The 25,822-nt window shown below is 35.3% G+C and overlaps 2 protein-coding genes across 2 annotated transcripts; one reads left to right on the plus strand and one right to left on the minus strand.

The window, feature by feature from the left end:
* Positions 1-705: 705 nt before the first annotated feature.
* Sptz (zinc finger FYVE-type containing 26 spastizin) lies at positions 706-24,521 on the plus strand. The gene is made up of 17 exons (XM_028182870.2): positions 706-867; positions 2,631-2,715; positions 2,822-4,469; positions 4,538-4,659; positions 5,145-6,860; positions 7,292-7,390; positions 7,989-8,801; positions 14,278-14,552; positions 15,124-15,258; positions 17,053-17,186; positions 18,211-18,626; positions 19,032-19,502; positions 20,727-20,952; positions 21,488-21,785; positions 21,858-21,992; positions 22,570-22,696; positions 23,517-24,521. The coding sequence occupies exons 2-17, from the start codon at positions 2,650-2,652 to the stop codon at positions 23,682-23,684; spliced, it is 6,849 nt and encodes a 2,282-aa protein (XP_028038671.2). The 5' UTR covers positions 706-867; positions 2,631-2,649; the 3' UTR covers positions 23,685-24,521.
* Positions 23,977-25,535, minus strand: Srp14 (signal recognition particle 14). The gene is made up of 3 exons (XM_028182872.2): positions 25,348-25,535; positions 25,205-25,277; positions 23,977-25,132 (listed from the first exon to the last, which is right to left on the minus strand). Exons 1-3 carry the CDS (start codon positions 25,369-25,371, stop codon positions 24,906-24,908), a joined length of 324 nt encoding a protein of 107 aa, XP_028038673.2. The 5' UTR covers positions 25,372-25,535; the 3' UTR covers positions 23,977-24,905.
* Between the last annotated feature and the right edge of the window lie 287 nt (positions 25,536-25,822).

Raw genomic sequence — 25,822 nt, forward strand, 5'->3', positions numbered from 1 at the left:
CCATGGGGAGTGCTCTGAGCAATTGTTTGAGATGATACCATCACCTCCTTTTTACCATCGCATCGCCCGCCATCAGAGTAGAGTTCATCCATATTACCTGGAACCGCTGCGTTCATCCACAGTGCGATTCTAGAGATCTTTATTGCCACGTACCATCCGACTTTGGAATGAGCTCCCCTCCATGGTGTTTCCCGAGCGTTATGACATATCCTCCATCTTCAAATGAGGCTTGTGGAGAGTACTTTACGGTAAGCAGCGGCTTGACTCTACCCATGGCATTGCTATAGTCCATGGGCGACGGTAACCACTCACCGTCTGGTGGGCCGTATGTTCGTCTGCCTACAAGGAAAAAAAAACAAATGTGGGAAAAAGAAACAAAGCCACTGGACGTACCTTCTCGGGATCCTTTAAAAAGTCAACTGAAAACGGCTCAGTAAATAACTACCATTTTACTGAGATTATATTACAACCCATATGATCTCATCATAGATTATACACTTAATATATTTGAGAGATCTCATTTCACTTCATTTAATTTCATGCCAATTGATTAATGTTCCAAATTAATCAACTTCATTTCATTTCACGTGATATTGTCACTTTTCTTGATAAAAATGTAAAAGATTAGCGTGTATGGTACGATACCTTTGCCTTTCCTGTTGGAAAAATAGAACTGCTACTGAAAATGACATTGACAATACATTTAACAAAACAAAGAATTTAGCTCTTCAATGTCAGAATTTATAATTTTATAAATAAAATAAAGATATTTTGATTTTTTACTTAGTTCCGAACGTGAATTGTGGGTGTTGATCGTGATGTTTTTAAAAGCCATTAAAGCTTTTAATTTATGAAGGTCTTGACCAGGTATGTAGTAAAAAAGGGAAAGGTTGCCTTAGTGTAAAATCATACAGAAATGTTGGAAAATTTAAGAATCTTATATTATAGCTCTTGAAAAACAAATGATACTATTGGATACTCTAGTCCGGTATTGTTGTATTTTCTTCATTGTGTATTGAAGTTGCCCATCATATAAAATACTAGCGACCCGCCCTCGCTTCGCTTCGGAAACATTAAAACACACATGAAACAAAAAAAAAAAAATAAAAAAAAAAAAAAAAAAGTAGCCTATGTTCATCAGGGACAATGTCGGCTTCTAATGGAAAAAGAATTTTTCAAATCGGTCCAGTAGTTTCGGAGCCTATTCGAAACAAACAAACAAACAAATCTTTCCTCTTTATAATATTAGTATAGATATAGACAAACCGTGAGTAACGTATGAATAAGCTAAGAAACTTAAATAACGTAAACTATTCAATTATTTTCCTATAAATTACTACACCAACTTTGAAACAGCAGTTGCTATTTCTTTATACAAACCTACTGAATAAGGACGTAGTTTAAATTTACGCATCTTAACTATTATTGATCACTAACTAAAAATATAGAATAAACAATAGACAATTGCATAATTTGAACACTCAACCAAAATCATTGATTAACACAATGTACTTCATAAAAAGTTCTAAACAGTTAATTAGTTTATCAATAGCTCTTAAAGATTATTAAAGTAAAACAAGGTATGTATATATTCATGTTGTCTTTTTATTTATTATAATATACAAAAATCTAGTTTTGTCTTATCCTAAATAAAACATACAAATTAATTTATATTTTGAACATAATCATAAACCAAAAAAAAAAATATTTTCTTTTAATCTACAGTTTTTTTTTTATTTATTTTTATTGCTCTAGCTTATTTGTGGCATATATTAGATTATACTGAAATCTGGCAAATCACAGGGTCAGTCAATATGTAATGTGAGGGTTATTTATCTTTATAAAATGAATAGAAGGTTCCAGATTCATAGTAACTGACTTGATGGTCCAATAGTATTTTGCAGAGGGCTTATGCTAGCACAAGGCTATTTTTAAATAATAACAGTACTAATAATTTATTTATGTATAAAAATAACAAGATTAGAATAAAATGAATCTAGATAAAATTAGGTTTAATGTAAGACAGTCCATCCACATGTTCATTAGTAATAACTTTCAGTTTACCTAAGGTAATGAAATTAAAACACAATCATGTAGATTGTTGTTAACACATAGATAAGTTATGTATGAAAAATTTATTTCAAATAGTTAATATATTAGGCAAATTATCACACACACTTCTTCAATTAGACAAAGCAATTGATGCTCAATGCCTTTGCATGGTATTATGTAATTTTATCTCTCAGGAATATTTAATTGTAACACATGTCAATGACTTGTGACCCAGGAGGTTCACAATAGATAACATGACATTATTAAATGTAACATTTAAAAGGTAAACAAACATCTACATATTTGTTTGTTAATGTAATGAAGGATTTAGTTTGTTTATAATTGACAAAATAATTAATATTAATTTATCAATTATCAAATAAACATCAATATCAGGTTGTGTTTCACACATCAATTTGAGTGAATTTAACTAAAAAATATAGATGTTTTATTATTATGAAAGCTTTAGAAAAAAGTTGATTTAAAAAATATCTTAATATAAATATCCTAATATAGTAAACTATTAAAAGTCTGCATTATGTATGTACATTAAATTAATTTAAAAAAATTAAATTAAGGTATCAATAATCTGGAGCCATGAATGAAGAGGAACTTAAATATGTACTACAACTATTGGATAATGGAAGTGAAAAAGTATTTGAGGTAAGGGTTTTTAATAGAATAATGTTCAACTTCAATTATTCAAGTTGTTTCATATAAAGCAACATATTTTGGAGCTGACTAAATAAGGTGTGCTTTAAATTGACAGGAAATTCTTCAGTTCTATGAAGATGTCGATGAATCAAAATCACCGAAAGAGTTAAGTGAAGAAGTATTTGATTTTTTCACAAAAAATCTTAAGAATAATCCAGTGACAACAAATACTGTCCTTAGTTTTATACAACAGTATTGTTCTGAAAATAATGCCAAAAGAATTCAGACTCTCTGCCTTCAAGTATGTAGAAATGAAGTGACAGAAGCTCAATCCATAGAAAGATTGATAACATTAATGTCATTAATAAAGTGGAATCAAAATTTTCAACCAGAGTTTGTCAATCATGTTTTGAAATATATATCAGAAGATGCCTTCAGGCAATACAGGAAACAAATATTATTAAGCTTAATACCACTTGATGTACCACAAATTCTGAACGACGCAGCTGATTCAATACATAAACATGAGCCCCAGAAAGAATTCAAATTGACCCCGGAGTACATGCTCGAACTTTGCTACCAAGATAAAACTCATTGGCTTTTAAAAGCAGCACAGGTTTACAAAAATCAACTGCACGATTTAAAAAATGTCACATTTAAAATAAATAATTTTACAAAACAGATTCTTATCATGGTTTTAATAGACCTTACAAATGGACCAGAAACTTATGATCTCCCATCACTGGTACATCAATTAACAAATATATTTTCGATATTGGATACGTACACTACTACGGATGATCAGTTACAATTCTATATAACAGAAGTAAAAAGAGAATTGACTATAATAAAATTTTGCTTAGAAAATAATTGCAAAATTATGAGCACATCCGTATTCACCCAAGTTTTGACACAAAGTGCTCTGGCTGTGATATCCCAAGTATGTAGACTTTCCAAGGTCGACCGCTACAAAGTTTCGCGTCTCTTAAACACTAATAATGACTTCATAAATGAACTCCTGGTTTTAAGCAACAAGAAGAACTTAACGGCGCAAGACGAATCTAATGTCAACTGGGATTTCTCCACTTATAATAGTTACTGTGCGATAACCAAAATAATTGATACAATCGTGAATTCTTCGGAAGGATCTGAAAATGTGGAGCACACCACAACATCTGTTGACGAAATAAGACGTCTAATTTTAGCTATCCAACCACTACAGTTCTGCATTGAAGTCATAGAAAATATATTTGCCTGCCTTTTTTTGAGATTTGAATACTTTTCTTGTTATACCGAGCACAATCAGGACTACTCGTGTGGCGCTCATTCGGAATGTTCATACTTTTATTCAAAGAAGCAGGCCAAAAACACCAGCATCAATAGTGGCGCAGCCGGTTTTATGTGCAATGCGTATACGACTCAAATAATTTTGAACACTTTAAAATTATGTTTAGAGAATTTGGAAGATAACAATAACATTGATGAAATAGAGCAAAGTCTGAACGTGAGATTCAAGCAATTGGTGAAGGTTGTCAATCATTCCGTATGGAAGTTGCAGCTTGTTTCAACGTTATCGCCCGACACTAGTCCCTTGAGACTAAAACTATGTTTAGATTATGTGGATGTAGACGAAAGCAGTGATGAAGAATCACGACTTGTAGAATTGAAACCCCAAAGAAAGAGGCCAAAAGTCAGAAGGAAACACAGCAGTAAACATGATGTAGAGCAAGTGATGCTCGCATCCACAATATCGACTGATGAATGTAAGTGGCATCTTGCGTACATTCAACGATATACAACATTTGTTATAGATGTCTTATTTCTTTTATAGCTTACATGTCTACTACGGGGAACGCTATAGATTTCGTTTCAATAATGCTAGCCAAGCCAACATGCTTGGTGGCTTTGGCACTTTATAACAACGATTTTCCCAAAGCCAATCAAATATTGGAGGTGAGTTTCAACCATTATATTTTATGGTTTAGAAGCCGGCGGCTTTTGCTGTGCTGTTCTGTCGATGTTAATGACGGTGATCATCTATGAACAGGTAAGTAGGTACGTCGAATCAGCACAGCAATAAAAAAATGCTATTAAAGCAAATACTAGATATATTCAGATCGTGAACAACATTGTAACAACTTCGTCCTTTTGATACTGTTCGTTTTGTTTATTTAGATGTTATTTGCAATCATGATTCACAATGATTTTATTTTTAAACAATCTCGAAAATATCCAGTTTCGATTATTAGCAACAACTGTGCACACCGCATGGGTCATTGGCATGTTTGTTTTAAAATTAAACATGTATTGTGAATCATGATAAACTGTGTTATGTTTTTTTTATTTGTTCATTAGTGATTATACGTTGGCAATGGATTGAACCGTAGGACCTTAATGTAATTCGGATGTAATTAAATTGAACGATTAATTATTTTCAGATGTTCGATTTAGCTGACTCCGAAATCGCAACGGAAGTCACATTCACTGAACAATTACGAAATTTAGTGGCTAAAATAAAGAACATCATTTACTATAGAGATGACACGCGTTATCCTACTAAAGAACTGTCTGCTTTATCCGTTGTTTCCACAGAAGTAATGGGTCTAGTTGAAGGGTTTTTAGCTTCGAATAGAGCTCCGAATTCTTTTGATATTATGGAGCTAGGCGCGAGACATCCACACTTACAACTGTACAGCCATCAAAACGTACCTTTTATTAATTCTGTTGACATATTAATCAGTAGCGGGCTGAATAAAGAAATTACTTACGGTCTCATAAACGTAGTTGAAAGGAAACTCGCCGAAGTGAGAAACTGCACAGATATATCGGCAGTAAAGAAAACAAATTATATACGTTTCGTTGAAGACATTGTTAGTGTTATGTTTGAAATATTTGGGTATACAGAAAAATCCTTTGACTTCATTGACAATATTTGTGGTCTGCTAAGTGACTGCCGCGTTCCTATTAAATACAAAGAGTTCTGTAAGCTAAACCAAATATCTAAAGAACTAAAACAATCATGTGAAGATTTAGCGGGCATTGTTAGTCCAAATGAATCCAGTCCAGTTGATTTCAATTTGTTACAAAAGTACCATCAGATTTATATGAATGTCGTAGCCGCATCCGATAAAGACTTGTGCAATATAGCAGAAGTGTCTCGTCAAAGCAATAAAAAGACTCGAACGCCTTACTTGAGAATGTGTTACATGTACTGCAAGACCGTCTCTCATTTAGAACAAGAAGACGATAAAAAACAGGACTCTGGTTCGATGGATATGCCTTACTTTTTCGTGCTTGAAAAACAACTTCATGACATATTTGGCAGAATGATAAATAGCAAAGACATCCCTGTAACCTATTTAGAACCGATTTGCAAGAAACTAAATGTGAATCTAATACCCAAATTGATACTAAACTTTTGTCCATCCATCACTTTGTCGGGTCAACACAAAGAGGCCAGCGAAATTATATTTAATAATTTACTGCAAGTTGTATATGACTTTAAAAATCCCGAAGAGAACTTATTCTTAGACCCGGTTGCTAATTTTGCGCCGTTGCCGCGTCGACCTGACACGCAGTGCTTGACATACATCGTTTTGAACAACTGGGTGTTAGCTCATATAATCAAGAAGGTTCACACATCGCCCGATGAAAACTGCCTGCAACAGAGCATGGACGTTCGCACAAGATGTCTTAACAATTATATGGAATTGGACAGGTTTAACTACACCAAAGATTTATTTGGGACCAACAAATATTTGGCTTCGCTACACACAACTGTTGATCTCGATAAATTGTTCGCATTCATGCCGGAATTGTTAGATTCAGGCAAAATATTAAAATGCCTGAACCTGATAGATAATTTATCAGAACGCCAGTTGATGTGTAGTCCTAATTTGACGAATTTGAGGGACTTGATACTGTTTAAGCTCGCTACAAATCCAAAGATTACCGATAACTGGAATTATTGTCAATATTTAAGATGTTCGGAACTCAAAGTGGATCTCGTATTGAATAATATAAATTGTTGGCCGGCGGACGGAGCTTTGGAAGCTTTAGATTATCTAAGGTTTTTGTTGAATCAAGAATCTTTGGAGGAGAGCCTCTATGACAGATGCACTGAGTGGATGATAAAAATTCCATTGTATGATCAGGTAATTTTTTTGTTTAAGTAAAATATAAATTTTGATTGTCATATACAGTAAAACCTTGTTATTCGCGCCTCCTTCATTGGCGGTTTAAAAAAGTGCTACCCAATTCCTATATTCGTGGCTAAAGATTTCTTTATTCGCGGATCTGATCGGTACATAGGTACATACACATTAGTAAAAAGGATTCCAATATTTATGTATCCAACAGAATATCCTTTGTAAACGCGTTTTCAAATTGACTAATAAAAAAGTGAAGTAGACCTTATTACAACTAAGTATGTTTTTATTTTGTCATCTAGAAACGTAGCCCCGATGTCTATTCACGTTTTCTATATTCGCGGCATATCTACGAAAGATATACTGTACGAAGAAAGAGGTTTTACTATATTTAAATATTTTTAGAACTTTAAAAGAAATTTTCTATATTTGCTTAGATCGCCCCCATAATGGGTGTACACCACTGGTACGATATTTACGAGCAATCCTGTGAAACTCCCGAATGTGTTATCGACGCTCTAATGGACAGTCAGCAGGTATGTGATCAAGAATTTGTATTTAATTTATTGAAGATTTTTTTAACGCCCTACGATTAATAGTTTATGAAAGTATTTTTTTAAACCGATACGAATCTGTCACGAGACTATCATTTTTAATGATCGCTAACCTCTTTAATGTCACATTCTATTTTGGAACTGCTCTTAACGCCCGTATTTTAAAGTCGTCGTGGCCTAAAGAATAAATTGCCCGGTGCATTCGTATCGAGTGATGCGACTGTGCCGATGTTCGAATCCCGCAGGCAGGTATCAATTTTTGTAATTAATCACGTACTTGACACGTGATCACGAATGATTTCCTAAGGCGAACGGATAACATCGTTTCAAAAATAAATCTAACTACCCTGCCTATTTTTGCCGCGAAGCAGTAATGGGTTTCGGTTTGAAGTGTGAGGCAGCCGTTGTACTGCAAAAACTGAGACTTAGAAATCGGGTCTCAAGATGCGTGGCGGCATTAACGTGGTTGATGTCTATGGGCTCCGGTACAAATATAATATCACTCTCCACGAACATATTATAATATATTATTTTCTTTTAAACCTACAACTATTAATAATAAATAACACATCGCTTTCAGTTTAAACTGTGTTTGGAATGGGCAGACGTCCACAACGTATCAGATAATATGAAAAACCTGATCGTTATGAATCTTTTGCGTCAATTATTTGAATATACAAATCAAGCGACGCCTTCGTTAGTCAAAGAACTTCTCTCCAGACTCTCGGCCTCCCAGGCCATCGACTTAATTCAGGAAGAAATGTCCAAAGTCCGGAATGTTGAAATCCTGCAAGTCTGCGTAGAGTTCATATCCGAACGCTCATTCGATTGGAAGGCCTTCGAGAATATCAAAATAGGTCTGCAAATAATGTTGGAAATCGACAAGAACTGGCGTCACATGTTCTGGGATCTAATTGATCGTCCTTTACTGATGATCGAACAGTTTCTAATGAATGCGAAACTCGATATTCTGGCCAACATATTAAACAAAATAGCGCCTAGTTTGAAAAAGGATCCCAGCGGCGATAATCTGTATTACAACATTAAACTAATCGAAGGCACGGTTATATCTCGGAACGCTGTCGACGCCCTGCTCAGGTTTTACGGCGAGAAGGCCCTCGACCTAAAGAATCCTAGAAACAACTGTCCCGTACTCCCGAAGCCGTCCGACGATTCGTTACTCCAATCAATAGACTCGATAAACATAGAAGCCGCCACGAGACCGTTTGTGATGCCCGAACAAGTGCCCACGAGAGACCAGTGGACCGAGGACTACTCGACGGATCGATGCATGCTGTGTCGTACGTCGATGTTTTCGATGATAATACGCCGGCACCACTGTCGGCGGTGCGGGCGGCTCGTGTGTCACGCTTGCTCCAGACACAGAATGCAGGTAAGTTTTACAAGCGTTTTTTTGCAGCGGAGTAGTTTTTTACTGGTGGTAGGACCTCTAGTGAGTCCGCGCGGGTAGGTACCACCGCCCTGCCTATTTCTGCCGTGAAGCAGTAATGCGTTTCGGATTGAAGGGTGGGGCAGCCGTTGTAACTATACTTGAGACCTTAGAACTTATATCTCAAGGTGGGTGGCGCATTTACGTTGTGGATGTCTATGGGCTTCAGTAACCACTTAACACCAGGTGGGCTATGAGCTCGTCCACGCATCTAAGCAATAAAAAAATTATCTTTCCAGCTCGAACTGTTATATATATATATACTTAATGTACCTAAAAATGCAACGTTAGGTGCACAACGTAATGCAGCTTAGTTAGGTTGCCGATAGATCACACAGTTCAATTCTAACCGCGCTCCCGGTGACACTTGCCCCAATTAATTCATTTAAATGTTTTAATTATCGATATATGAATACGTGAAGCAAAAACTTTGTACCCCTTTTTACGAAAATTGCACGGATTGGGAATTATGAAATTTCCCACACTTATAAAGAGTATAGAGAAGGGGTGCAGAATGTTAATTTTTTTTTAAATTATGCATAAAAATACATTAAATCACCTAAAAAACACATTACACACATTGGCATGTATTTCACACACACACACACACACACGCACGCACGCATACTAGTTGTTTATTGTCAAACTTTTGTTATTGTCTAAAGTTAAAGAAGCACGTTAACATCTGAGCCGTGTGGTCTGACATACCAAGATCGATTACTTCACATTTGCTACCTTGTACATTATTTAATATGTTATCAATACATGTATTACTACTTGGGCGAGTTACTTCACGTGTACCTATTTTCATGTTAAAGCTATAAGTTATTTCGTTAATTTCCATTTACGTACTAAGCACATTATAGAATTGTAAACGTTAAAAAATATATTTAGTTTTTCTTGTGTATATTTTGGTGGTCTATATATATACAGATTATAACCAAGTTGTGTTCAATTAACTCTATAGCTGAACACTCCACATCATTACAAACGCTGAGATTAGATATCTCTTGCAATACTTTATATTTATGAAACTTCTTTATGAGTATACAGGATCCACCATTTCTATTTTCTCTGGCAAAGTGTGCACCTAAATTAAAGTTTGGTAAAGTTACATGCACATAGTCTAATTTGTTCATGTTGTGCTCTGTTAAGCAAATTACATCTACATTTTTTGCACATTTATGAAGTTCTTGGATATTTACACATAATAGGTCAGACTTACTAAGCAATCCATTAATATTTTGATGCATTACTCGTATCTTATTGTAAACGAAAAAACTCTTTTTGTTTACTAGAACTAATCTGTGTATCGGAAATATCAGCTTTATCATATGAATCAGATTCATTTATTTATTTATTTATAACTTCTTATACTGGAAAGTATAAAGGCGGACTTAATGCCATAGGCATTCTCTAACAGTCTACCTTAGGGGAGTGCAGAGATGAAGCTTAGCTGTAAGGTAGATTGTTCATAACAGTTATTTAGGCTTATTATGTAGTTTTTTAATTTACTGAAAACAGTATGTATGCCTTTATTGTTAATTTTTTTCGTATACTTAGAAAACATAGAATAATTATATTTTAAATATCTGTTGGTATCAAAGGTGTAGGCATATTCATAAGTTTTGTTACTAAGGTATAGATGGTAATTAAAGGCCTCGATTTTCTTATTGAATAAATATACATTGGTACCAAGTTTGAAATTTGGGGAACATATTATAACATTAGTATGAGTTATTTTTTCTAATTTATTTTTTATCTATTCTACTAATTTTTCATAGTTGAAAAACATTTCAAAGTCTTTTGTACCTAAGAAAATGATACAGTAATCTTGTAAAGTATAGTTGACAAGTTTTAATTCTAAATTTACAAAAACTTCAGTTATTCCTGCATTTCTTAGACAATAATGTATTATTTTAGAGTTTGTGAAGGTATACTCAGCTGTGTTCAATATGTTGTTTACATTATTATCACTTATAATACAAATTTCGTTAGAGGTTGTTCTATTATTAATATTACATTGAGTTGAAATAGCGGTCCCACCTGTAACTGAGCTACAGAAGTGCTGTAAAGTATGTTTATTTATTTGTTTATTGTTTAATAGGCTCAAAAGTTGTTCGTTGCACATCATTTCCATAGATCGCGTGATTTTTAATTTATTTTGCGTATCAGGTGGATTTCGCTCGTTCGCGATTTCAATCGCTGATTTATTAGATTCAATAACAGTGTCGTCATCTGTGATCGACGCCTCAAAACAACTGGAGTTACCTATTGCAGAGACAGGTGATGACGTTCTAATATATCGGGACTTTTTCTTCTTCGGTTTCTTTCTGAATGTAATATTTTTGAGTCGTTGTTATTTGTTTGCTACATATTTTCTTTCAATTTGTTTATTTCTTCATAGGCATTTACTAATTCGTTTTTTAGTTGCAATATTTCTTTCTTGAGCTCTTCTATGTCACATCGATAACGAGTAGACAAGTCCAGTTGCAGATCCAGGTCTAGTGGGCTATGCCTTTCTATTTGCGAAGTTGTCGATCCAAAGGAAAGATCAAGTGAATCATTAGTAAGGGTCCTGTGACGACGAAGAGTAACATTCGTTTGCAGATGCAGTTGGTGTTCTTTGAAGAGGCATTGTTATTGTTAATTTATTAATAAAACAATGAATAACAAAGAAAAACAAAAATTCAATAAAGCGCTTAGAAGATTAGCGAAAAAAAATGTCACAAGCGCCATGCAATATAAGCGGCACAAAGGAGAAACCCGAAATCCATACAAACTTGGGCCTGGCGTTACAGTGCTAGAATTTGGGCATAGATTACAATACCTTAGAAGGTTTCATGAGCCCAATTTTCAGGTCTCCCAGCAATGGCCAAATTGGTAAAATCAGACAAGGTTTACATTTTAGGTTATGTTTATTGTTCGAGATATTTTAATAAAAACCATATTTTTGAGGCTGTTTCCTACTAAAGATGAGTAATTTTTTACGAAACCTGTTGCAGCAACAGGTTGCTTGAAAATAAAAATGGTCCCTGTTACGAGAAATCGCGCATTAGGTTGTTTACGAAAACGAACGAAAGCCAAAAATTAAAAACATCGTAATGCGAAACGCGCTGCGCACGAAACGTTTTTTTTAAGGGATTTTATGACCTGGTAACTAAGACCTTTAGGTCAGTCTTATTTTAATAACTTTTTTATATAAAATATAAATCATTACGTGCTCCCATATTATCTCATCTCATTTCATTTCATTCTATTTCATGGCTTTTTTTATTTTATTTTTATTGCTTAGATGGGTGGACGAGCTCACAGCCCACCTGGTGTTAAGTGGTTACTGGAGCCCATAGACATCCACGACGTAAATGCGCCACCCACCTTGAGATATAAGTTCTAAGGTCTCAGTATAGTTACAACGGCTACCCCGCCCTTCAAACCGAAACGCATTACGGCTTCACGGCAGAAATAGGCGGACGGGAGGGTCCTACCACCAGTAAAACTATTAATGTAACTACACCATAGAAAAAGTACCAAATCGAGTTTTTCATGTTATATTTAAGATTGCCAGTTAAAAATATTTTGAATTGCCGCAGTTGCCGACATGATTTCGTGTCATAACTAAATGGCATAGTTATTTATTTCTTTTAATGATTTTTGTTAGTAGATTTTGGTGCTTTACGTTACGTTATTCAATGAGATTAAGTTTATAGTCTGGCCAGCGAATCATGGCACAACTAAATAGCGGCAATCCAAAATATCTTCAGTTGGCAACATTAAAGATAACATAACACAATTTGATACATTTGTGTTTTTCTGTGGCATAGTCACATTAATATAAAAATGCAAAACTACCCTTTCATGCTATATTTAATGTTGTCAGTTGTAGATATTTTGAATTGCCGCCATTGCAAGTAGTTGTGTCACGATTTGATGGCCATACCCTATTTACATTGATTAAAATACCTATAAAAACTATCATTTATCCTAAAACAAAAGAGTATTAATTATTTTTTACACTCGATTTCCACTCAAACGATCCTATTTTAGGGATGCTCTAATTCTAAACCGCACATTAGTGGAGCTAGTTACGTATATTGAAATAAGTGTTGCATATGTTTACAAAGATTGTTTAAAACAAAAAATAGAATTAACTTATTTTCTACACTTGGCCATTGTCAATGAAGCTAAGATTTCAATAGATTAATCAAGCAAAATAGACGAATTTTTTGGTACATATCCCATTCGTGTAACGCTTAGGCCCAAAATGGGGTTTCTCCTTTATGAGGTATTTATTTGTATAAAAACTTCGTAATAATTCATAAAAGTCACAAACTAGCATGCACGAAACTCGGATACAAACCCGTGACACCATACACTACAAGCTACATTCACTACAAAAATAGTAGCGAAATTATGGTTCTATTACGCAAAACTCTTAAATGTTCGTTAGGACGCTTAGGTATTTCTAATTTTTGAATTTGAATGACTTGCGCGCGCACTGCTTACAATTTTTTTTCTAAAATTAAATGTTTAATATGAAAGTCACTATAAGAATTTAACATTGCTAATTATCGTCTTATTAGTTTGTGATTATTTTCACCAGGTATTATATTGGTATTTATCACTTAAATCTTATAGTTAAATGATATTTTATAGTCACTGTTTTGCACTCGGTTTTGATAGCTTTTAAAGTCACACACTTATTGTTTTGAAGAGATAACACTTATCCACGAGAATTAGCACTAATACATTCTATTTTACTATAAATTGTGTCTTATTATTCATTAAAACTATTTTTAATGATTTGAAATACGCGGATCACTTGTTTACGTTCGCGCGAAACCTGACTTCTTAACATATATATTTTTATAGCCTTGTTTTTCAAAAATGTCCTTCCAACGATGACCTTTTGTTGTTAAAGTTACCAAAAATGTTTTTTTTTATTAATATTAGTTTCTATTAATAATTGTATGTATTTTTTGTTTGTGTTGTGTTCACGTTTCTATATTAAGGCAGTTACTGTTGACAATTCAGAGAGTTTCTAGTGAGATACAATTTTTTTATATAATCAATCACGCCACGTTAACTGGTCCCGTGCTAAGTTCGTAAAGAACTTGTGTTACAGGTATCAGATAATGAAAATAAATGTAAGATTTTTATTATACACATACATATATTTAATATACGTCCATAACCCTGGAAAAGACATTGTATATTTATCATACAAATATCTTCCCTTGGCGGGATTCGAACCCGCGACCTCCTTGTGTAGTGACCATGTCACTTACCACTACACCAGACGGCCATTGAACCATAAACGTATGAAAGGTAGCGTTCGAATAGTTATATGATATATTTCTATATTTCACGTTAGTGACTGAGTTGCAGTAGGGTATTATGGTTTGTTGGGTATTCCAAGGTACCAACATACCCGGGCGGGGTGAAGTTCAGAGTCTGCGACGATTGCTACGTCCAAACCATGAACAAGAGAAGCGGAACAGACAACGATAACCTGATGATGAGCAGCAACTCGGATTCGGCGGGCAGCGGAGTCACTTGCATGGACTGGTGTCTCTCCGTCAACTCTAAAAAGAACGAAGCGGTCCGGACTGAGTTCAGCTATGAATTCACGCCCAACGTCACCTTGTGCTTGTCGATCATGAAAATGCACACAATTAATCTGGACTACCCGAGGCAAGTAGTTGTGGTAACGATACTAAAGTAAAAGTGGCCCAAAGGATAAGACGTCCGGTGCATTCGTATCTAGCGATGCAACGGTGTTCGAATCCCGCAGGCGGGTACCAATTTTCCTAATGAATTACGTACTAAACAAATGTTCACTTGACTTCCACGGTGAAGGAAAAACATCGTGCAGTAAAAATCAAACCCGCAAGATTATAATTTGCGTAATTACTGGTGGTAAGACGTCTTGTGAGTCCGCGCGGGTCGGTACCACCGCCCTGCCTATTTCTGCTGTGAAGCAGTAATGCGTTTCGGTTTGAAGGGTGGAGCAGCCGCTGTAATTATATTGAGACCTTAGAACTTATATCTCAAGGTGGCTGGCGCATTTACGTTGCAGTTATCTATGGGCTCCATTAACCACCTAACACCAGAGCTGTGGGCTCGCGCACCCAACTAACCCTTAAAAAAAAAACTTCGACCTGGAACCATGGTATTACCAAGGATGCTATTTATCTTGAAAATTCGATGAGTGGTGCGTTTTGTTTATGATTTTTATCTATGTATCTGTTTCGGTTTATTGCAGGTTCCTACTGGACCGAAGCGACGAGGTAGCCCGTGAACTGTCCAACGGAGGGGACTCGCGCTTGTTGGTGCGAGCGAGACGATCCTTACTGCTCGCCGCTGCTGAGATATACTCGCGAACACCGAACGAGATTGGGTATGTTCTGAGCATCATACTCTTAATTTTCTAGACGATAGAGTAGAAGAAAGGTGATAAATAAAAGGTCCTTGAAAGTATTAAATAGATACGGGGTTATTGTATCGATATGTAGCTTTTAAAGGTAATAAATGGGTGAAAGTCCTTGAAAGTATTAAATAGAGACCGGGTTACTGTACCGAAATATGGCTTTTAAAGGTACCGCCGAAAATTGTGCGAAACAATTGTGCAAGCAATGCCAAGGGCACAACCAAGCCGTTAAGAATTCCTCTCTAATGAAGAAGGACGTGTTATAGTACTAGGAGGACAGTATGGAGGGAATTTCATTTGAGAGCTGTGTAGTGAATGACCCAAATGGTGCCTTAAAACGCAGTGAGTTTAGACATGTTCGGACGAACTCTGATCTAGGCGACGTGACGGTAAAAATGAGATGACGCGATAATCTCAAACAATTTGCTAGCGCACCAAAATGTTTCTGTATTCAAATCAAATGCTCCTAATTAGTTATACAAGTTTTCGGTACGGTAACACTGAACAATAAAGGGTTTTTAACACTAACCATACCATAACGGGTCAAATGCCTCATTTTGAACTTTTGCATTGAAAATGCACGTAACATCTTATTACTTTTGCACATTTGACTTCATGGCATTTTCTTACCAATTAATCTACAGATATTATACTCTTTTTTTGTTTTGTTTATTTTGAGTAACACTTGTCGTATACCGTTATCTACCCGCTATTGTAGAAATAGGTACCAGTACTGGTGGTAGGACCTCTTGTAAGTCCGCGCGGGTAGGTACCACCACCCTTACTATTTCTGCCGTGAAGCAGTAATGCGTTTCGGTTTGAAGCGCGGGGCAGCCGTTGTAACTAAACTGAGACCTTAGAACTTATATCTCAAGGTGGGTGGAGCATTTACGTCTTAGATGTCTTTGGGATCCAGTAACCACTTAACACCAGGTGGGCTGTAACCTCGTCCACCCATCTAAGCAATAAAAAAAATACAATTAAACATCACCATGTCAATAAGAAGCTATTAATTTGTAAAGCGGTTCAATTAGGCTTTGTTAATACTGTGGTAAAGCTGTTAAAACGACGTAATAAATAGGTTGGGGAAAAAGTTTCTTCGCATTTTTTAAGAAAATTTACAACATTTTTTAATATAGTTTATTTACATTAAACTAAAGTATGTACCATTGTTAGGTACCATTTTGTTCGATAACTTTTTGTCATCTTGTAGGTAGGGATATGATCCCATTGCTATAGAAATTTTTGGGCTTCTGATCAAAATACCGCGACAATTTGTTTTGGCAGTCCTCTCGTGATGTTAACCTGACACTGCCTAAAGAATTCTGAAGAGCCAAGGCTGTAAGTTCGTCCACCCATCTAAGCTATAAAAAGAAAAGGGTGCGTTTACTTATGTACGCGCGTAAGAAGTTATACCTACTTTATTTATATTAAATTAATCAATTTGAAAAAAAAACGATTAAACAACATCCTCAAACACGCATATCGGACATCCCTTTTCTTGACATCTTATAAATTCGGTAATTCTCGGTACGTTTCGGAAAGTTTACCTGTGGCTATATTCAGACTCGCCCAATTACGTCGGTCGTATTGTAATGAGCGATTTAGTGGGCAACTTCATTTCTGTTAATTTTGTGTCACGGTGCGCGCGCATCGTAAAATTTCACTCTCATCAATTTTTCATAATGCGCCTAAAGAAGTATAACTTTAAAAAAAAAGTGTTGGTATTATTAGTGTTAATGTATGGTGTCCCCCGCGATGCAGGGGCGGCGGGCGCTCTGTCGTGGCGGAGACGGGCGCCGCGCATGCCGCGCGCTGCCTCGCGCACGCCGACGCCATGGCCACGCTCGTCAAGCACCAGGCGCACCATCTCATACCGCACCAGGGAGCTCATCCGAGTACATAACTATAATAAAACGATATTTTCATTAATATTTTCATTATTTTTACCGGCAGTAGGACCACTTGTGAATTCGCGCGGGTGGGTACCACCACCCTGCCTATTTCTACCGTGTAGCAGTAATGCGTTTCGCTTTGAAGGGTAGAGCAGCGGTTGTAACTGTATTTGAGACCTAGAACTTATATCTCAAGGTGGGTGGTGCATTTACGTTGTTGATGTCTATGGGCTCCAGTAACCACTAAACACCCGGTGGGCTGTGAGCTCGTCCACCAATTTAAGCAATAAAAAAATTCAAAAAAAAAAACTGCACTATTTATGTATTTCACGAATAGATAAATATTTATACTACTACCACTATTTTGCCTATTTCTGCTGAAGCGGTCATGCGTTAAGATTTCAAAATAATTAAGGTTAACCTTAATTTTAAACTCGAAGGTGGCTGATGGTTTCGTTACACAATTATAATACCGTGTCAACCCTGATCTAGTAGTCTGACCGGCTACAGAAAAAAAATTTATGACGAATATCCGGTCTTCTTGATTGTAATTGAAACAAAGTGAAGACTTAGCAGGAACAATCGTTCCAATCACTGATTGTTTTAAACAATTTTCCCGCAACACTTTTAAAAATTTCACTAGCATTTCTACGAAAGTCCATGAATCAACCAAATTGAAAGGTTAATTTATAACTATTCTAAACTAGCTGACCCGGCAGACTTCCTAGTGTCTCAATCGATAGTCTCAAGACCTAAACTTTTGTATAAAATATACTTAAAACAAACAAAAGGAATCTGTCCGACGGGGGACACATCAAAGGGAAAACAAAATTGTTATTTTTATTTAATTTCGAGCATTTTCATATTTATTTACCTTTCAAACCTTCTCTGGACTTCCACAAACAATTTAAGGCCAAAATTAGTCAAATTGGTCCAACCGTTCTCGAGTTTTAGCGGGACTAACGAACAGCAATTTATTTTTATATTAACTACTATTCTAAATATGACATTCGCACTTTTGATTCAGGTCAAATAGTGCGATCGTTATTAGAAGCGGAAAAATGGGAACTGGCCCTAGAGATAGCCACGAAGTCGGGGATACCCAGGAACAGCGTTTTGGCGGCATGGGGCAAAGCTTGCCTTAAGGCCGGGTGCTTCAAACAGGCGCGAGAGAAGTTCGCGCATTGTTTCAAGAACACCATGAACATTCCGAGCGACCTACCCGACGACTGTGAATACGGGCGGGAAGCGTCAGAGCCGCAATATGTGAATAGAAGACTCCAGAGTAGGAGATATACAGAACGAACGAGCTCAGTGTCGAGTGCACAGTCCGACGGCCGCCCGCGCACCAATCCACCACTGCTGAATGAGATAATCAGTATGCTTGAAGACATGAACTATCCAGTCAACCAGCAGCTGTTGAATAAAGCGGAAACAATCAAGGTCAGCATGGTGTAGCAGTGCACTTAACACTAAACATAGCATAACGGGTCAAATGACCCATTTTAAACTTTTCCATTGAAAATGCACGTATCATTTTATTGCTTTTGCATATTTGACTTCATGACATTTTCTTACAAATTAATCTACAGTTAATATGAGTGTAGAGCTCCGTGAGCTCACCTACACACGTTAGGGCGAAGCCGAAATAGTCTCTCAAGGCTATCAGCATAGGTAGGGGAAAAAAAATTCATTTTTTTTGTTTTATTTTCTTTATTTTGAGTAATACTTGTCGTATACCGTTATCTACCCGCTACGGTAGAAATAGGTACCATTAAGTGTTGGTATGATTAGTGTAAAAGCACCGAATAATTCGTCTGAATCTGATGTGAAATATTTAAATTTCAGGCGACAAATGAGAAATTAACCACAATGAACACGAGCAAAAAGAAGATCCAGCTAACTGAGCCGGCGCTTAATATCATGCACACATTAGCTAGCGTCAAAAAGATCAAGCAAGGCGACTACAGCGATTTCCAAACAGCTGTTGCACAACCAAAGAAGAGCTTGGCTCAAGGGCTTTTGAGACGTAACAACCACAGCACAGAGCCGAAAATTGACTACAGCCTAAAAAGACTAGATCCGTTCTTCTACAAGGAATGCCTGTTCTATCTCGCTAATTACGGCTCTCAAGTAGCCAACATAGCGTTTTACATGAAGCACAGCGATCTGACCGAGGTACTGAGATATTGTTACGATAACATGGTCGATAAGGAGACTTTCACGGATTCCGTGTACATGGAGTGCTTAAAAAAAGATAAAGTCAACGACCTCTTAAAAACTATGACCGACTTAGATAGCTCTTTGAACATGTGGTCGGTGAGTATTGTATTTTATACAATTTTTAAGATATTGATAGATGTGAGTTTTATTTAGTTAAGACTAATTTTGTAAGACTATATGGGAGATTGAATCTCTTGATTATATACCCTTGTGTTGAGGCTGTACGGTTGAGCTATTTTGAACTACATAATATATTGGATTGGTGATAGATATAAAGTGTCTTCTGGAGACTCAACTAATATAAATTAACATAAACAGAAAAATTATGGGTATGAAGCAGGCTATCCATATTAGGACTTATACGTATAATTTTTAATGCCTTTAAAATCAGATGAATATATGACCATACAGCCATACATCAAGAATAATATATGAGAATAATGACACAGATTTTTGAAGGGTCAGAGTATAGTAGAGCAGTGACGTCATATTACGGTGTAAACTTCTATAATTGGAAAAAATACTAACAAAGTTTGCCAATGTTATAAAAACATTATAACACTTTTTAAGCATCGCGCGACCCGTTTTTGCAACGCACTATTCGGCTCAGGTATAAACTTTCTCCCTCGGTGCTCTTGAGCGCTATGACATGTTCGTCTTCAAACGAGATTTAAAACGAGTCATTTCCAGTATTGCTAATGGCCAGTGGTGAATTTACAGTAAGGGCAGTCGGGGCAAGTACCCCAGGGTGCAAAATTTTGAAAGTGAAAAGTTTTTTTTTTCTTATTAAGATTGATCTATGTAATTAATTCTATAATTAATCATTTTCTGTTTAATTGATAATTCAAGAAATTCAATTCATCCATTATTTGTGAATTATAATTTTGGCACTTTTGGTAAAATTTATAATCAAAATGATTTAATCAATTTATTTCCTTGGAGATTTTAAATAAGAATCGATTTATTTATTTTTTATTTATTTAGAATTAAAGAAATTTAATTTTTTTTTCATGTATAATTAATAATTGTAAGTCAGCCTTAGTGCCAAATTTATAATTGTTAAAAAAACAACTACATACATATATTTATGTATGTTTTTGGAATACATAACATATAATAATAAAATTTTCAGTAAAGTTGAACAAGAAAATATATAAACTATAAGCTTAAGTTAAATTTCAGTATTAGGGCGGATTTTTTTCCGATGCCCAGGAGCGGCATTCAGTTTAAATCCGGCCCTGCTAATGGCCATGAGCGACGGTAACCACTTCGTTTAAGGATATGGTCTAGTGTTAGCTAAATGTGAGTTTTATTTATTAGGATTACATAATGCACATATGTCGGACGCTGGAGGTGAGCAAGCGGCTAGAGGCACTATACGCGGTGCAGTGCGGGTCGGGGCAGCACGCGCGCGCGTCCGCGTCGTGCGCGCTGCTGTACGCGCGTCCCGTGCGCACGCGCCAAGCGTTCGCCGCGCTCCTCGCCAGGCAGCACCACCTCACCGCCGCCCTGCATCACCTCTCGCAATGCGTTCCGCTGTCGAACAGTCAGTACCAAGACTCATATTGATCTAGACGTCCTATTTAAGTGAAACTTCTAATGCGACTTCCAACAAGGTTGCGTTAAACGTTTAACGCTACCATACTAGAAACAAACAGAGCGAGAGCAAAAAAGGCCGATTGATAAACACAACAGAAAAAATACTGAACCGTTTTGTCTTTGCGTATTATAATAATATAGTATAGTTCATTCACACGCCATCTGTCGAACGTTGACAGTACTATAAAACACATGAAATAAACAACTGCTTACAACAGTTGTATTAAGTTTCAAGTCAATCGGGCATTCAATTTATAATTGTACAAATGTGATAAACAGAAACACAATGCCACAAATAATTATATTATCATAATAGATAACTGACATATTGCTGATGACGAAATCAGTCAATATTCCATCTAGTATGTACACTTCGTACTGTTCATTTTGTACATTGGTATTGCCAAATCAACACCATAATTGTGATGTTGAGAGGGGTCTCATACTTTTTTTCTTTTTTCATTATTGTTTTATATTTTCAGAACCTACAGATTCAAAATCAATTCACTTCAACTTAGACAAGGCTACTATAGATAATCTGATGACGACGATAACTCGGCAAATGGAGTTAGCCAAATATTTGGCCGCGGCAGAAGCCAGCGAAAGATTGACAGAGAAAGTGTTAAACGAAGTGATCCCCGTGCAAACTGCACAGGAATCCAGAGGTGCTGACTTCCGTCCGCTCACTCTGTTCGGCTCGACCACAGATAAAATAAGACTTGTTGCCGCTGTCCTCGCTACTGGTCCCAATATAGAAAACGGATTTGAACTGGCTTTTAAGTGAGTTCATCGATTTAATGCTTACATTGTTTTTGAGTATTACAGAATTAAAAGAAAAAAATGGAATTTCAGAATCATTACCGAACATAAACTGGACTCTATGAATATATACACGCATGTAGCGAGATATCTGGTGCAAGTCGATCGATTTATAGAAGTCAAAACGTTAGCCAAATGCATACGAGTATCCAAAGAAACCGCAGCTAGGTAACTAATGAAAGAGTACATACATATAGAGGCTATTTGATTTATGCGACATTTTTGCAACTTTACAGTTAAACCATGTAAAGTTTTAAATTTGGTAAAATATCATATATAAAAAAACTTCCTCAGCTATTTGAATGGGGTAAACATAATTGAAGCTCAATTAAAAACATTGAAATGTTGATGCTAATGCCAAATAAAACGGAACTTTACGAAGATAAATGTCGCTTAAACCAAATAGTCTTTCACCCCTCTATATAATAAAAGGATGAACATAATCATATATTGTATTTTGAAAAATATTTTTATTTATTTCTTGATTAGATGGGTGGACGAGCTCACAGTCCACCTGGTTTTAAGTGGTTACTGGAGCACATAGATATCCACAACGTAAATGCGCCACCCACCTTGAGATATAAGTTCTAAGGTCTCAAGTATAGTTACAACGGCTGCCCCACCCTTCAAACCGAAACGCACTACTGCTAAAACTCTAGAATGGTTTGGATGAAATTGAGAGTCATCTATCAAATAAATAAAAGTTTGAAACGATTAGAAAATTGTTAAAAGAAATCTTTTCTAGTTTGATGAGCGATCAAGTTTTGGAATCCGGAGTTAGTGCCGTGGTGAAGAAATGCGAATCCCGCGGTCAGTTACATGACGAACAAGCAGAAATATTGATCGCCGATATACATAGTGTTACCATTAAGGTAATATTTCATACCTCAAATGAGTGTAGTAAAAACATATATGTATTTATTGCAATACTTTCTAATGATTATTTTGGTTCAGTTCCATGACAATTTACTCTACCTAGTTTTTGACCATCACATCTCTTCATGTGCGTAGCTCTTTACGTAAATAGTATAATAATTGACTCGTAATTTATTACCCCAGAATTCAGTCAATATTAAATGCTATGAAATACAATTTTATTTAAAACTAGCTGACCCGGCAAACGTTGTGTTGCCTTAAATAAGATATCTAGGGAAATTCTAGTGTAGAAAAAAAACCTCATTCAACAACATAATACCTCATTATAACAAAAAAAAAATTAATAAATAAAAAATGTTTGGTGTGGATAACCCTTAACATTTAGGGTGATGAAAAATAGATGTTGCCCGATTCTCTAACCTGGCCGATATGGACGCTAAGATTCACGAAAATCGGTCGAGCCATTTCGGAGGAGTTCAATCACTCACACTGTGACACGAGAATTTTATATATTGATTATATTTTTATTTTCTTATTTTTTTTTTGTAATTTATTGTTATAAAATCTTGGCAATGATAATCAGTCATGAACCAGCCAGTGGTTTTCTTCTGGCATTGTCAATGGCCATAAGCACATTTACCGTTCACTATCAGGTAGCATGTAGCAATAAAAACAGGAATTTTTATATTTATATATATACACGAAGATATGTGGTGTGTTGGCATGTTTAAATACATAATCAAACTTAACAAACAAAATATGTTCAAAGTCCAATGTGCATATTATATTGAAAATGTCCTTAAATTTCTTTTTTAGATATCTTGTTACTTGGTGTGCCGAAACGTGAGCAATGCTTATATTTTGGCTGCTCGTAATGATCGTACGAACGACCTTCGACGTGTACTACATGAAGCCGAGCGCTTAAGAAATGATCAAGTCAGGAATGCTTGTTTGAAACGTCTAACTTCTAAGAATGTCTTGTAATTAAGAAGTGAAAATGCAATAAGATGATGATTATAAGAGAGATTTTTGTATAGTTAGAATGAATGTGTTCAGAAAATTTTAAACAGTATAGTGTAATCATTTCTATAATAAAAGTTAGGCTTATAATCGATCTCTGATAACAATGACAGTTTTCAGTGCTGTTTTATTTTCTACATAATATTCAGTGTTAGCTTCTGTAGGAATATTGCTTTCAAAATAAGTCATTAGTGCCTTAAGAGAACTTTACTATGCAAATAAATATGGTTAGTGTGATTAAAACATTTTTAAATCCAACAGAGATAGGTGCTATATATGTTTGTTTATTTGATTTAATAAAAATTTGCCAGTTAAAAATTTTATACTATTTAGTGATATCTTTACTCACTATTTTAATATTGTACATAAGTGACTAGGTGTGATACGATGCCAGTAAATATTATGTAATTTCAAATACTCTTGCAATTGAATTAAGTTTATGCAGCGTGGAAACCAATTAAAAAATACTACTTTTTAATTTAGAAACATATTATCTGACCTGTGACAATGGAACCAAAAACAAAAATATATAGACAATAAAAACCCAGTATTATTTTTAAACTATCGAAATCCGAAAACACAATGCACAAATCAAAATTAATAATAATTAGATTAGCCCATACCTACTGTAATTAAAATTTCATTTTGTATGTTAAACAGCTTTCTATAAGTTGAAAGTTTTTTTATTATTATTATAATTGGTCTCAAAAAATGTGATAAATATCATGATCTATATTTTCATAAGACATTTCTATCTTTGTTACACATTATTATGGTAAAAATAAATGAAATCTTTTATTCTGTACTTGTGTTATTTAAAACTGGAAAACTTCAAAATAAAATAAACCAAGTATAATGTGTTACTCCTTGATAACTTGGATGTTGTTTTAAAATTGATACTTCTTTATAAAGTTTTGAATATTATATTTAATAGAAGCACAAGATATATTATCTTTTGTATAAAAAGTGTTGTACATCTGGTCAATGACTGCATTATGCCTTACTAGCAAAAGCAGGTAAGACTCCAACTCTTCAATCTCCCTTGGAGAGAAAAGCACAGTTCAATGGACCTCATCCCACACGCCAGGATCTCATGGTGGTATCATAAAGTCACTTGTCACTTTACATACTTAACACTAAGTTGTGCACTTCATAATCAGTCTATGACACAGTCACTGTTACACACTACTGAGTCGCCATTGCTTTTTTCTTGGGCTTTTTCAAGCGTTTCAAGCCATTAACACTCGTTTTCAGCAGATTAGAATATGCAGTTGAGAACTTTTCAACATCACGCTGTTCCACAACTGTTGATATCTTTTTACTTTTAGATTGTGCCCGTAATAGGCATTTGTATTCGGGATTTTTAACTGCAGGAGTTCCGTCTCGAGGCACTGGTTTGCTACGGCCGTCATCTATAACGTAATAATCTCATTAGTAATGAAAAATACAAAAACTGAATATTTAAACATTGGTGCAGAACTTACATCTCTTCATAGTCATTGTGATTGATCCTGCTAATCGTGCTTTTTGGAAAAGTTTTGTTAACTCTGCTAGAAACTGAAAATAATTTTCTATTGTAATTACAAATTATAAAAATTTCAAAGAAACATGCTTAATGTTATAATACCTCATCGTTGCTCAATAAAACCATTGTTAAAATTTAACAACAATAATTGGAATTTATATGTAAGCAGTGCAGTAAGTGGATATTATTTGTTAAAATTTCAGCATTTTTGGAAAATTGTTACTAATTTCTAAAATATGCGATTACTTAGGACACGTTGCTTGACAATTTTGACAACTCATTTCAACTCAATATTTTTGACATTTGTAATGTCAGTCATGTCAGTACTATATCTAAAAACTACAGGAAATCAATCACAAATAGGTACCGGTAAAATGGGGCGATTAGGGATTGACAGGCGAATCGGGAAAAAACCGGGAAAATCTTTCGACGCTCAATATAAGTTTTATATTCGTTGCAAAATCTTCCATTTTTTGTAGTTTAATAGTAGAATGTTGAAAGTTCACAAAACAACTCTGAATATGCATGATATTAGCTGCTAACTTATAAAAAATCGCGTTTCAAATTAACTTCCTGT

Source organism: Bombyx mandarina, chromosome 25, assembly GCF_030267445.1.
Source record: "Bombyx mandarina strain Sakado chromosome 25, ASM3026744v2".
Taxonomy (NCBI): Eukaryota; Metazoa; Arthropoda; class Insecta; order Lepidoptera; family Bombycidae; genus Bombyx; species Bombyx mandarina.

Excerpts from the sequence above, each read along its gene's own strand:
- Sptz (XM_028182870.2), top strand. The coding sequence starts at position 2,650 with ATGAATGAAGAGGAACTTAAATATGTACTACAACTATTGGATAATGGA. Across the intron at positions 8,802-14,277 it reads GCTCCAGACACAGAATGCAG|GTACCAACATACCCGGGCGG; the intron begins GTAAGTTTTACA and ends GGGTATTCCAAG. Across the intron at positions 20,953-21,487 it reads ATGCGTTCCGCTGTCGAACA|AACCTACAGATTCAAAATCA; the intron begins GTCAGTACCAAG and ends TTATATTTTCAG.
- Srp14 (XM_028182872.2), bottom strand. The coding sequence starts at position 25,371 with ATGGTTTTATTGAGCAACGATGAG. Across the intron at positions 25,278-25,347 it reads TTTTATTGAGCAACGATGAG|TTTCTAGCAGAGTTAACAAA; the intron begins GTATTATAACAT and ends AATTATTTTCAG. Across the intron at positions 25,133-25,204 it reads CACAATGACTATGAAGAGAT|ATGACGGCCGTAGCAAACCA; the intron begins GTAAGTTCTGCA and ends ATTACGTTATAG.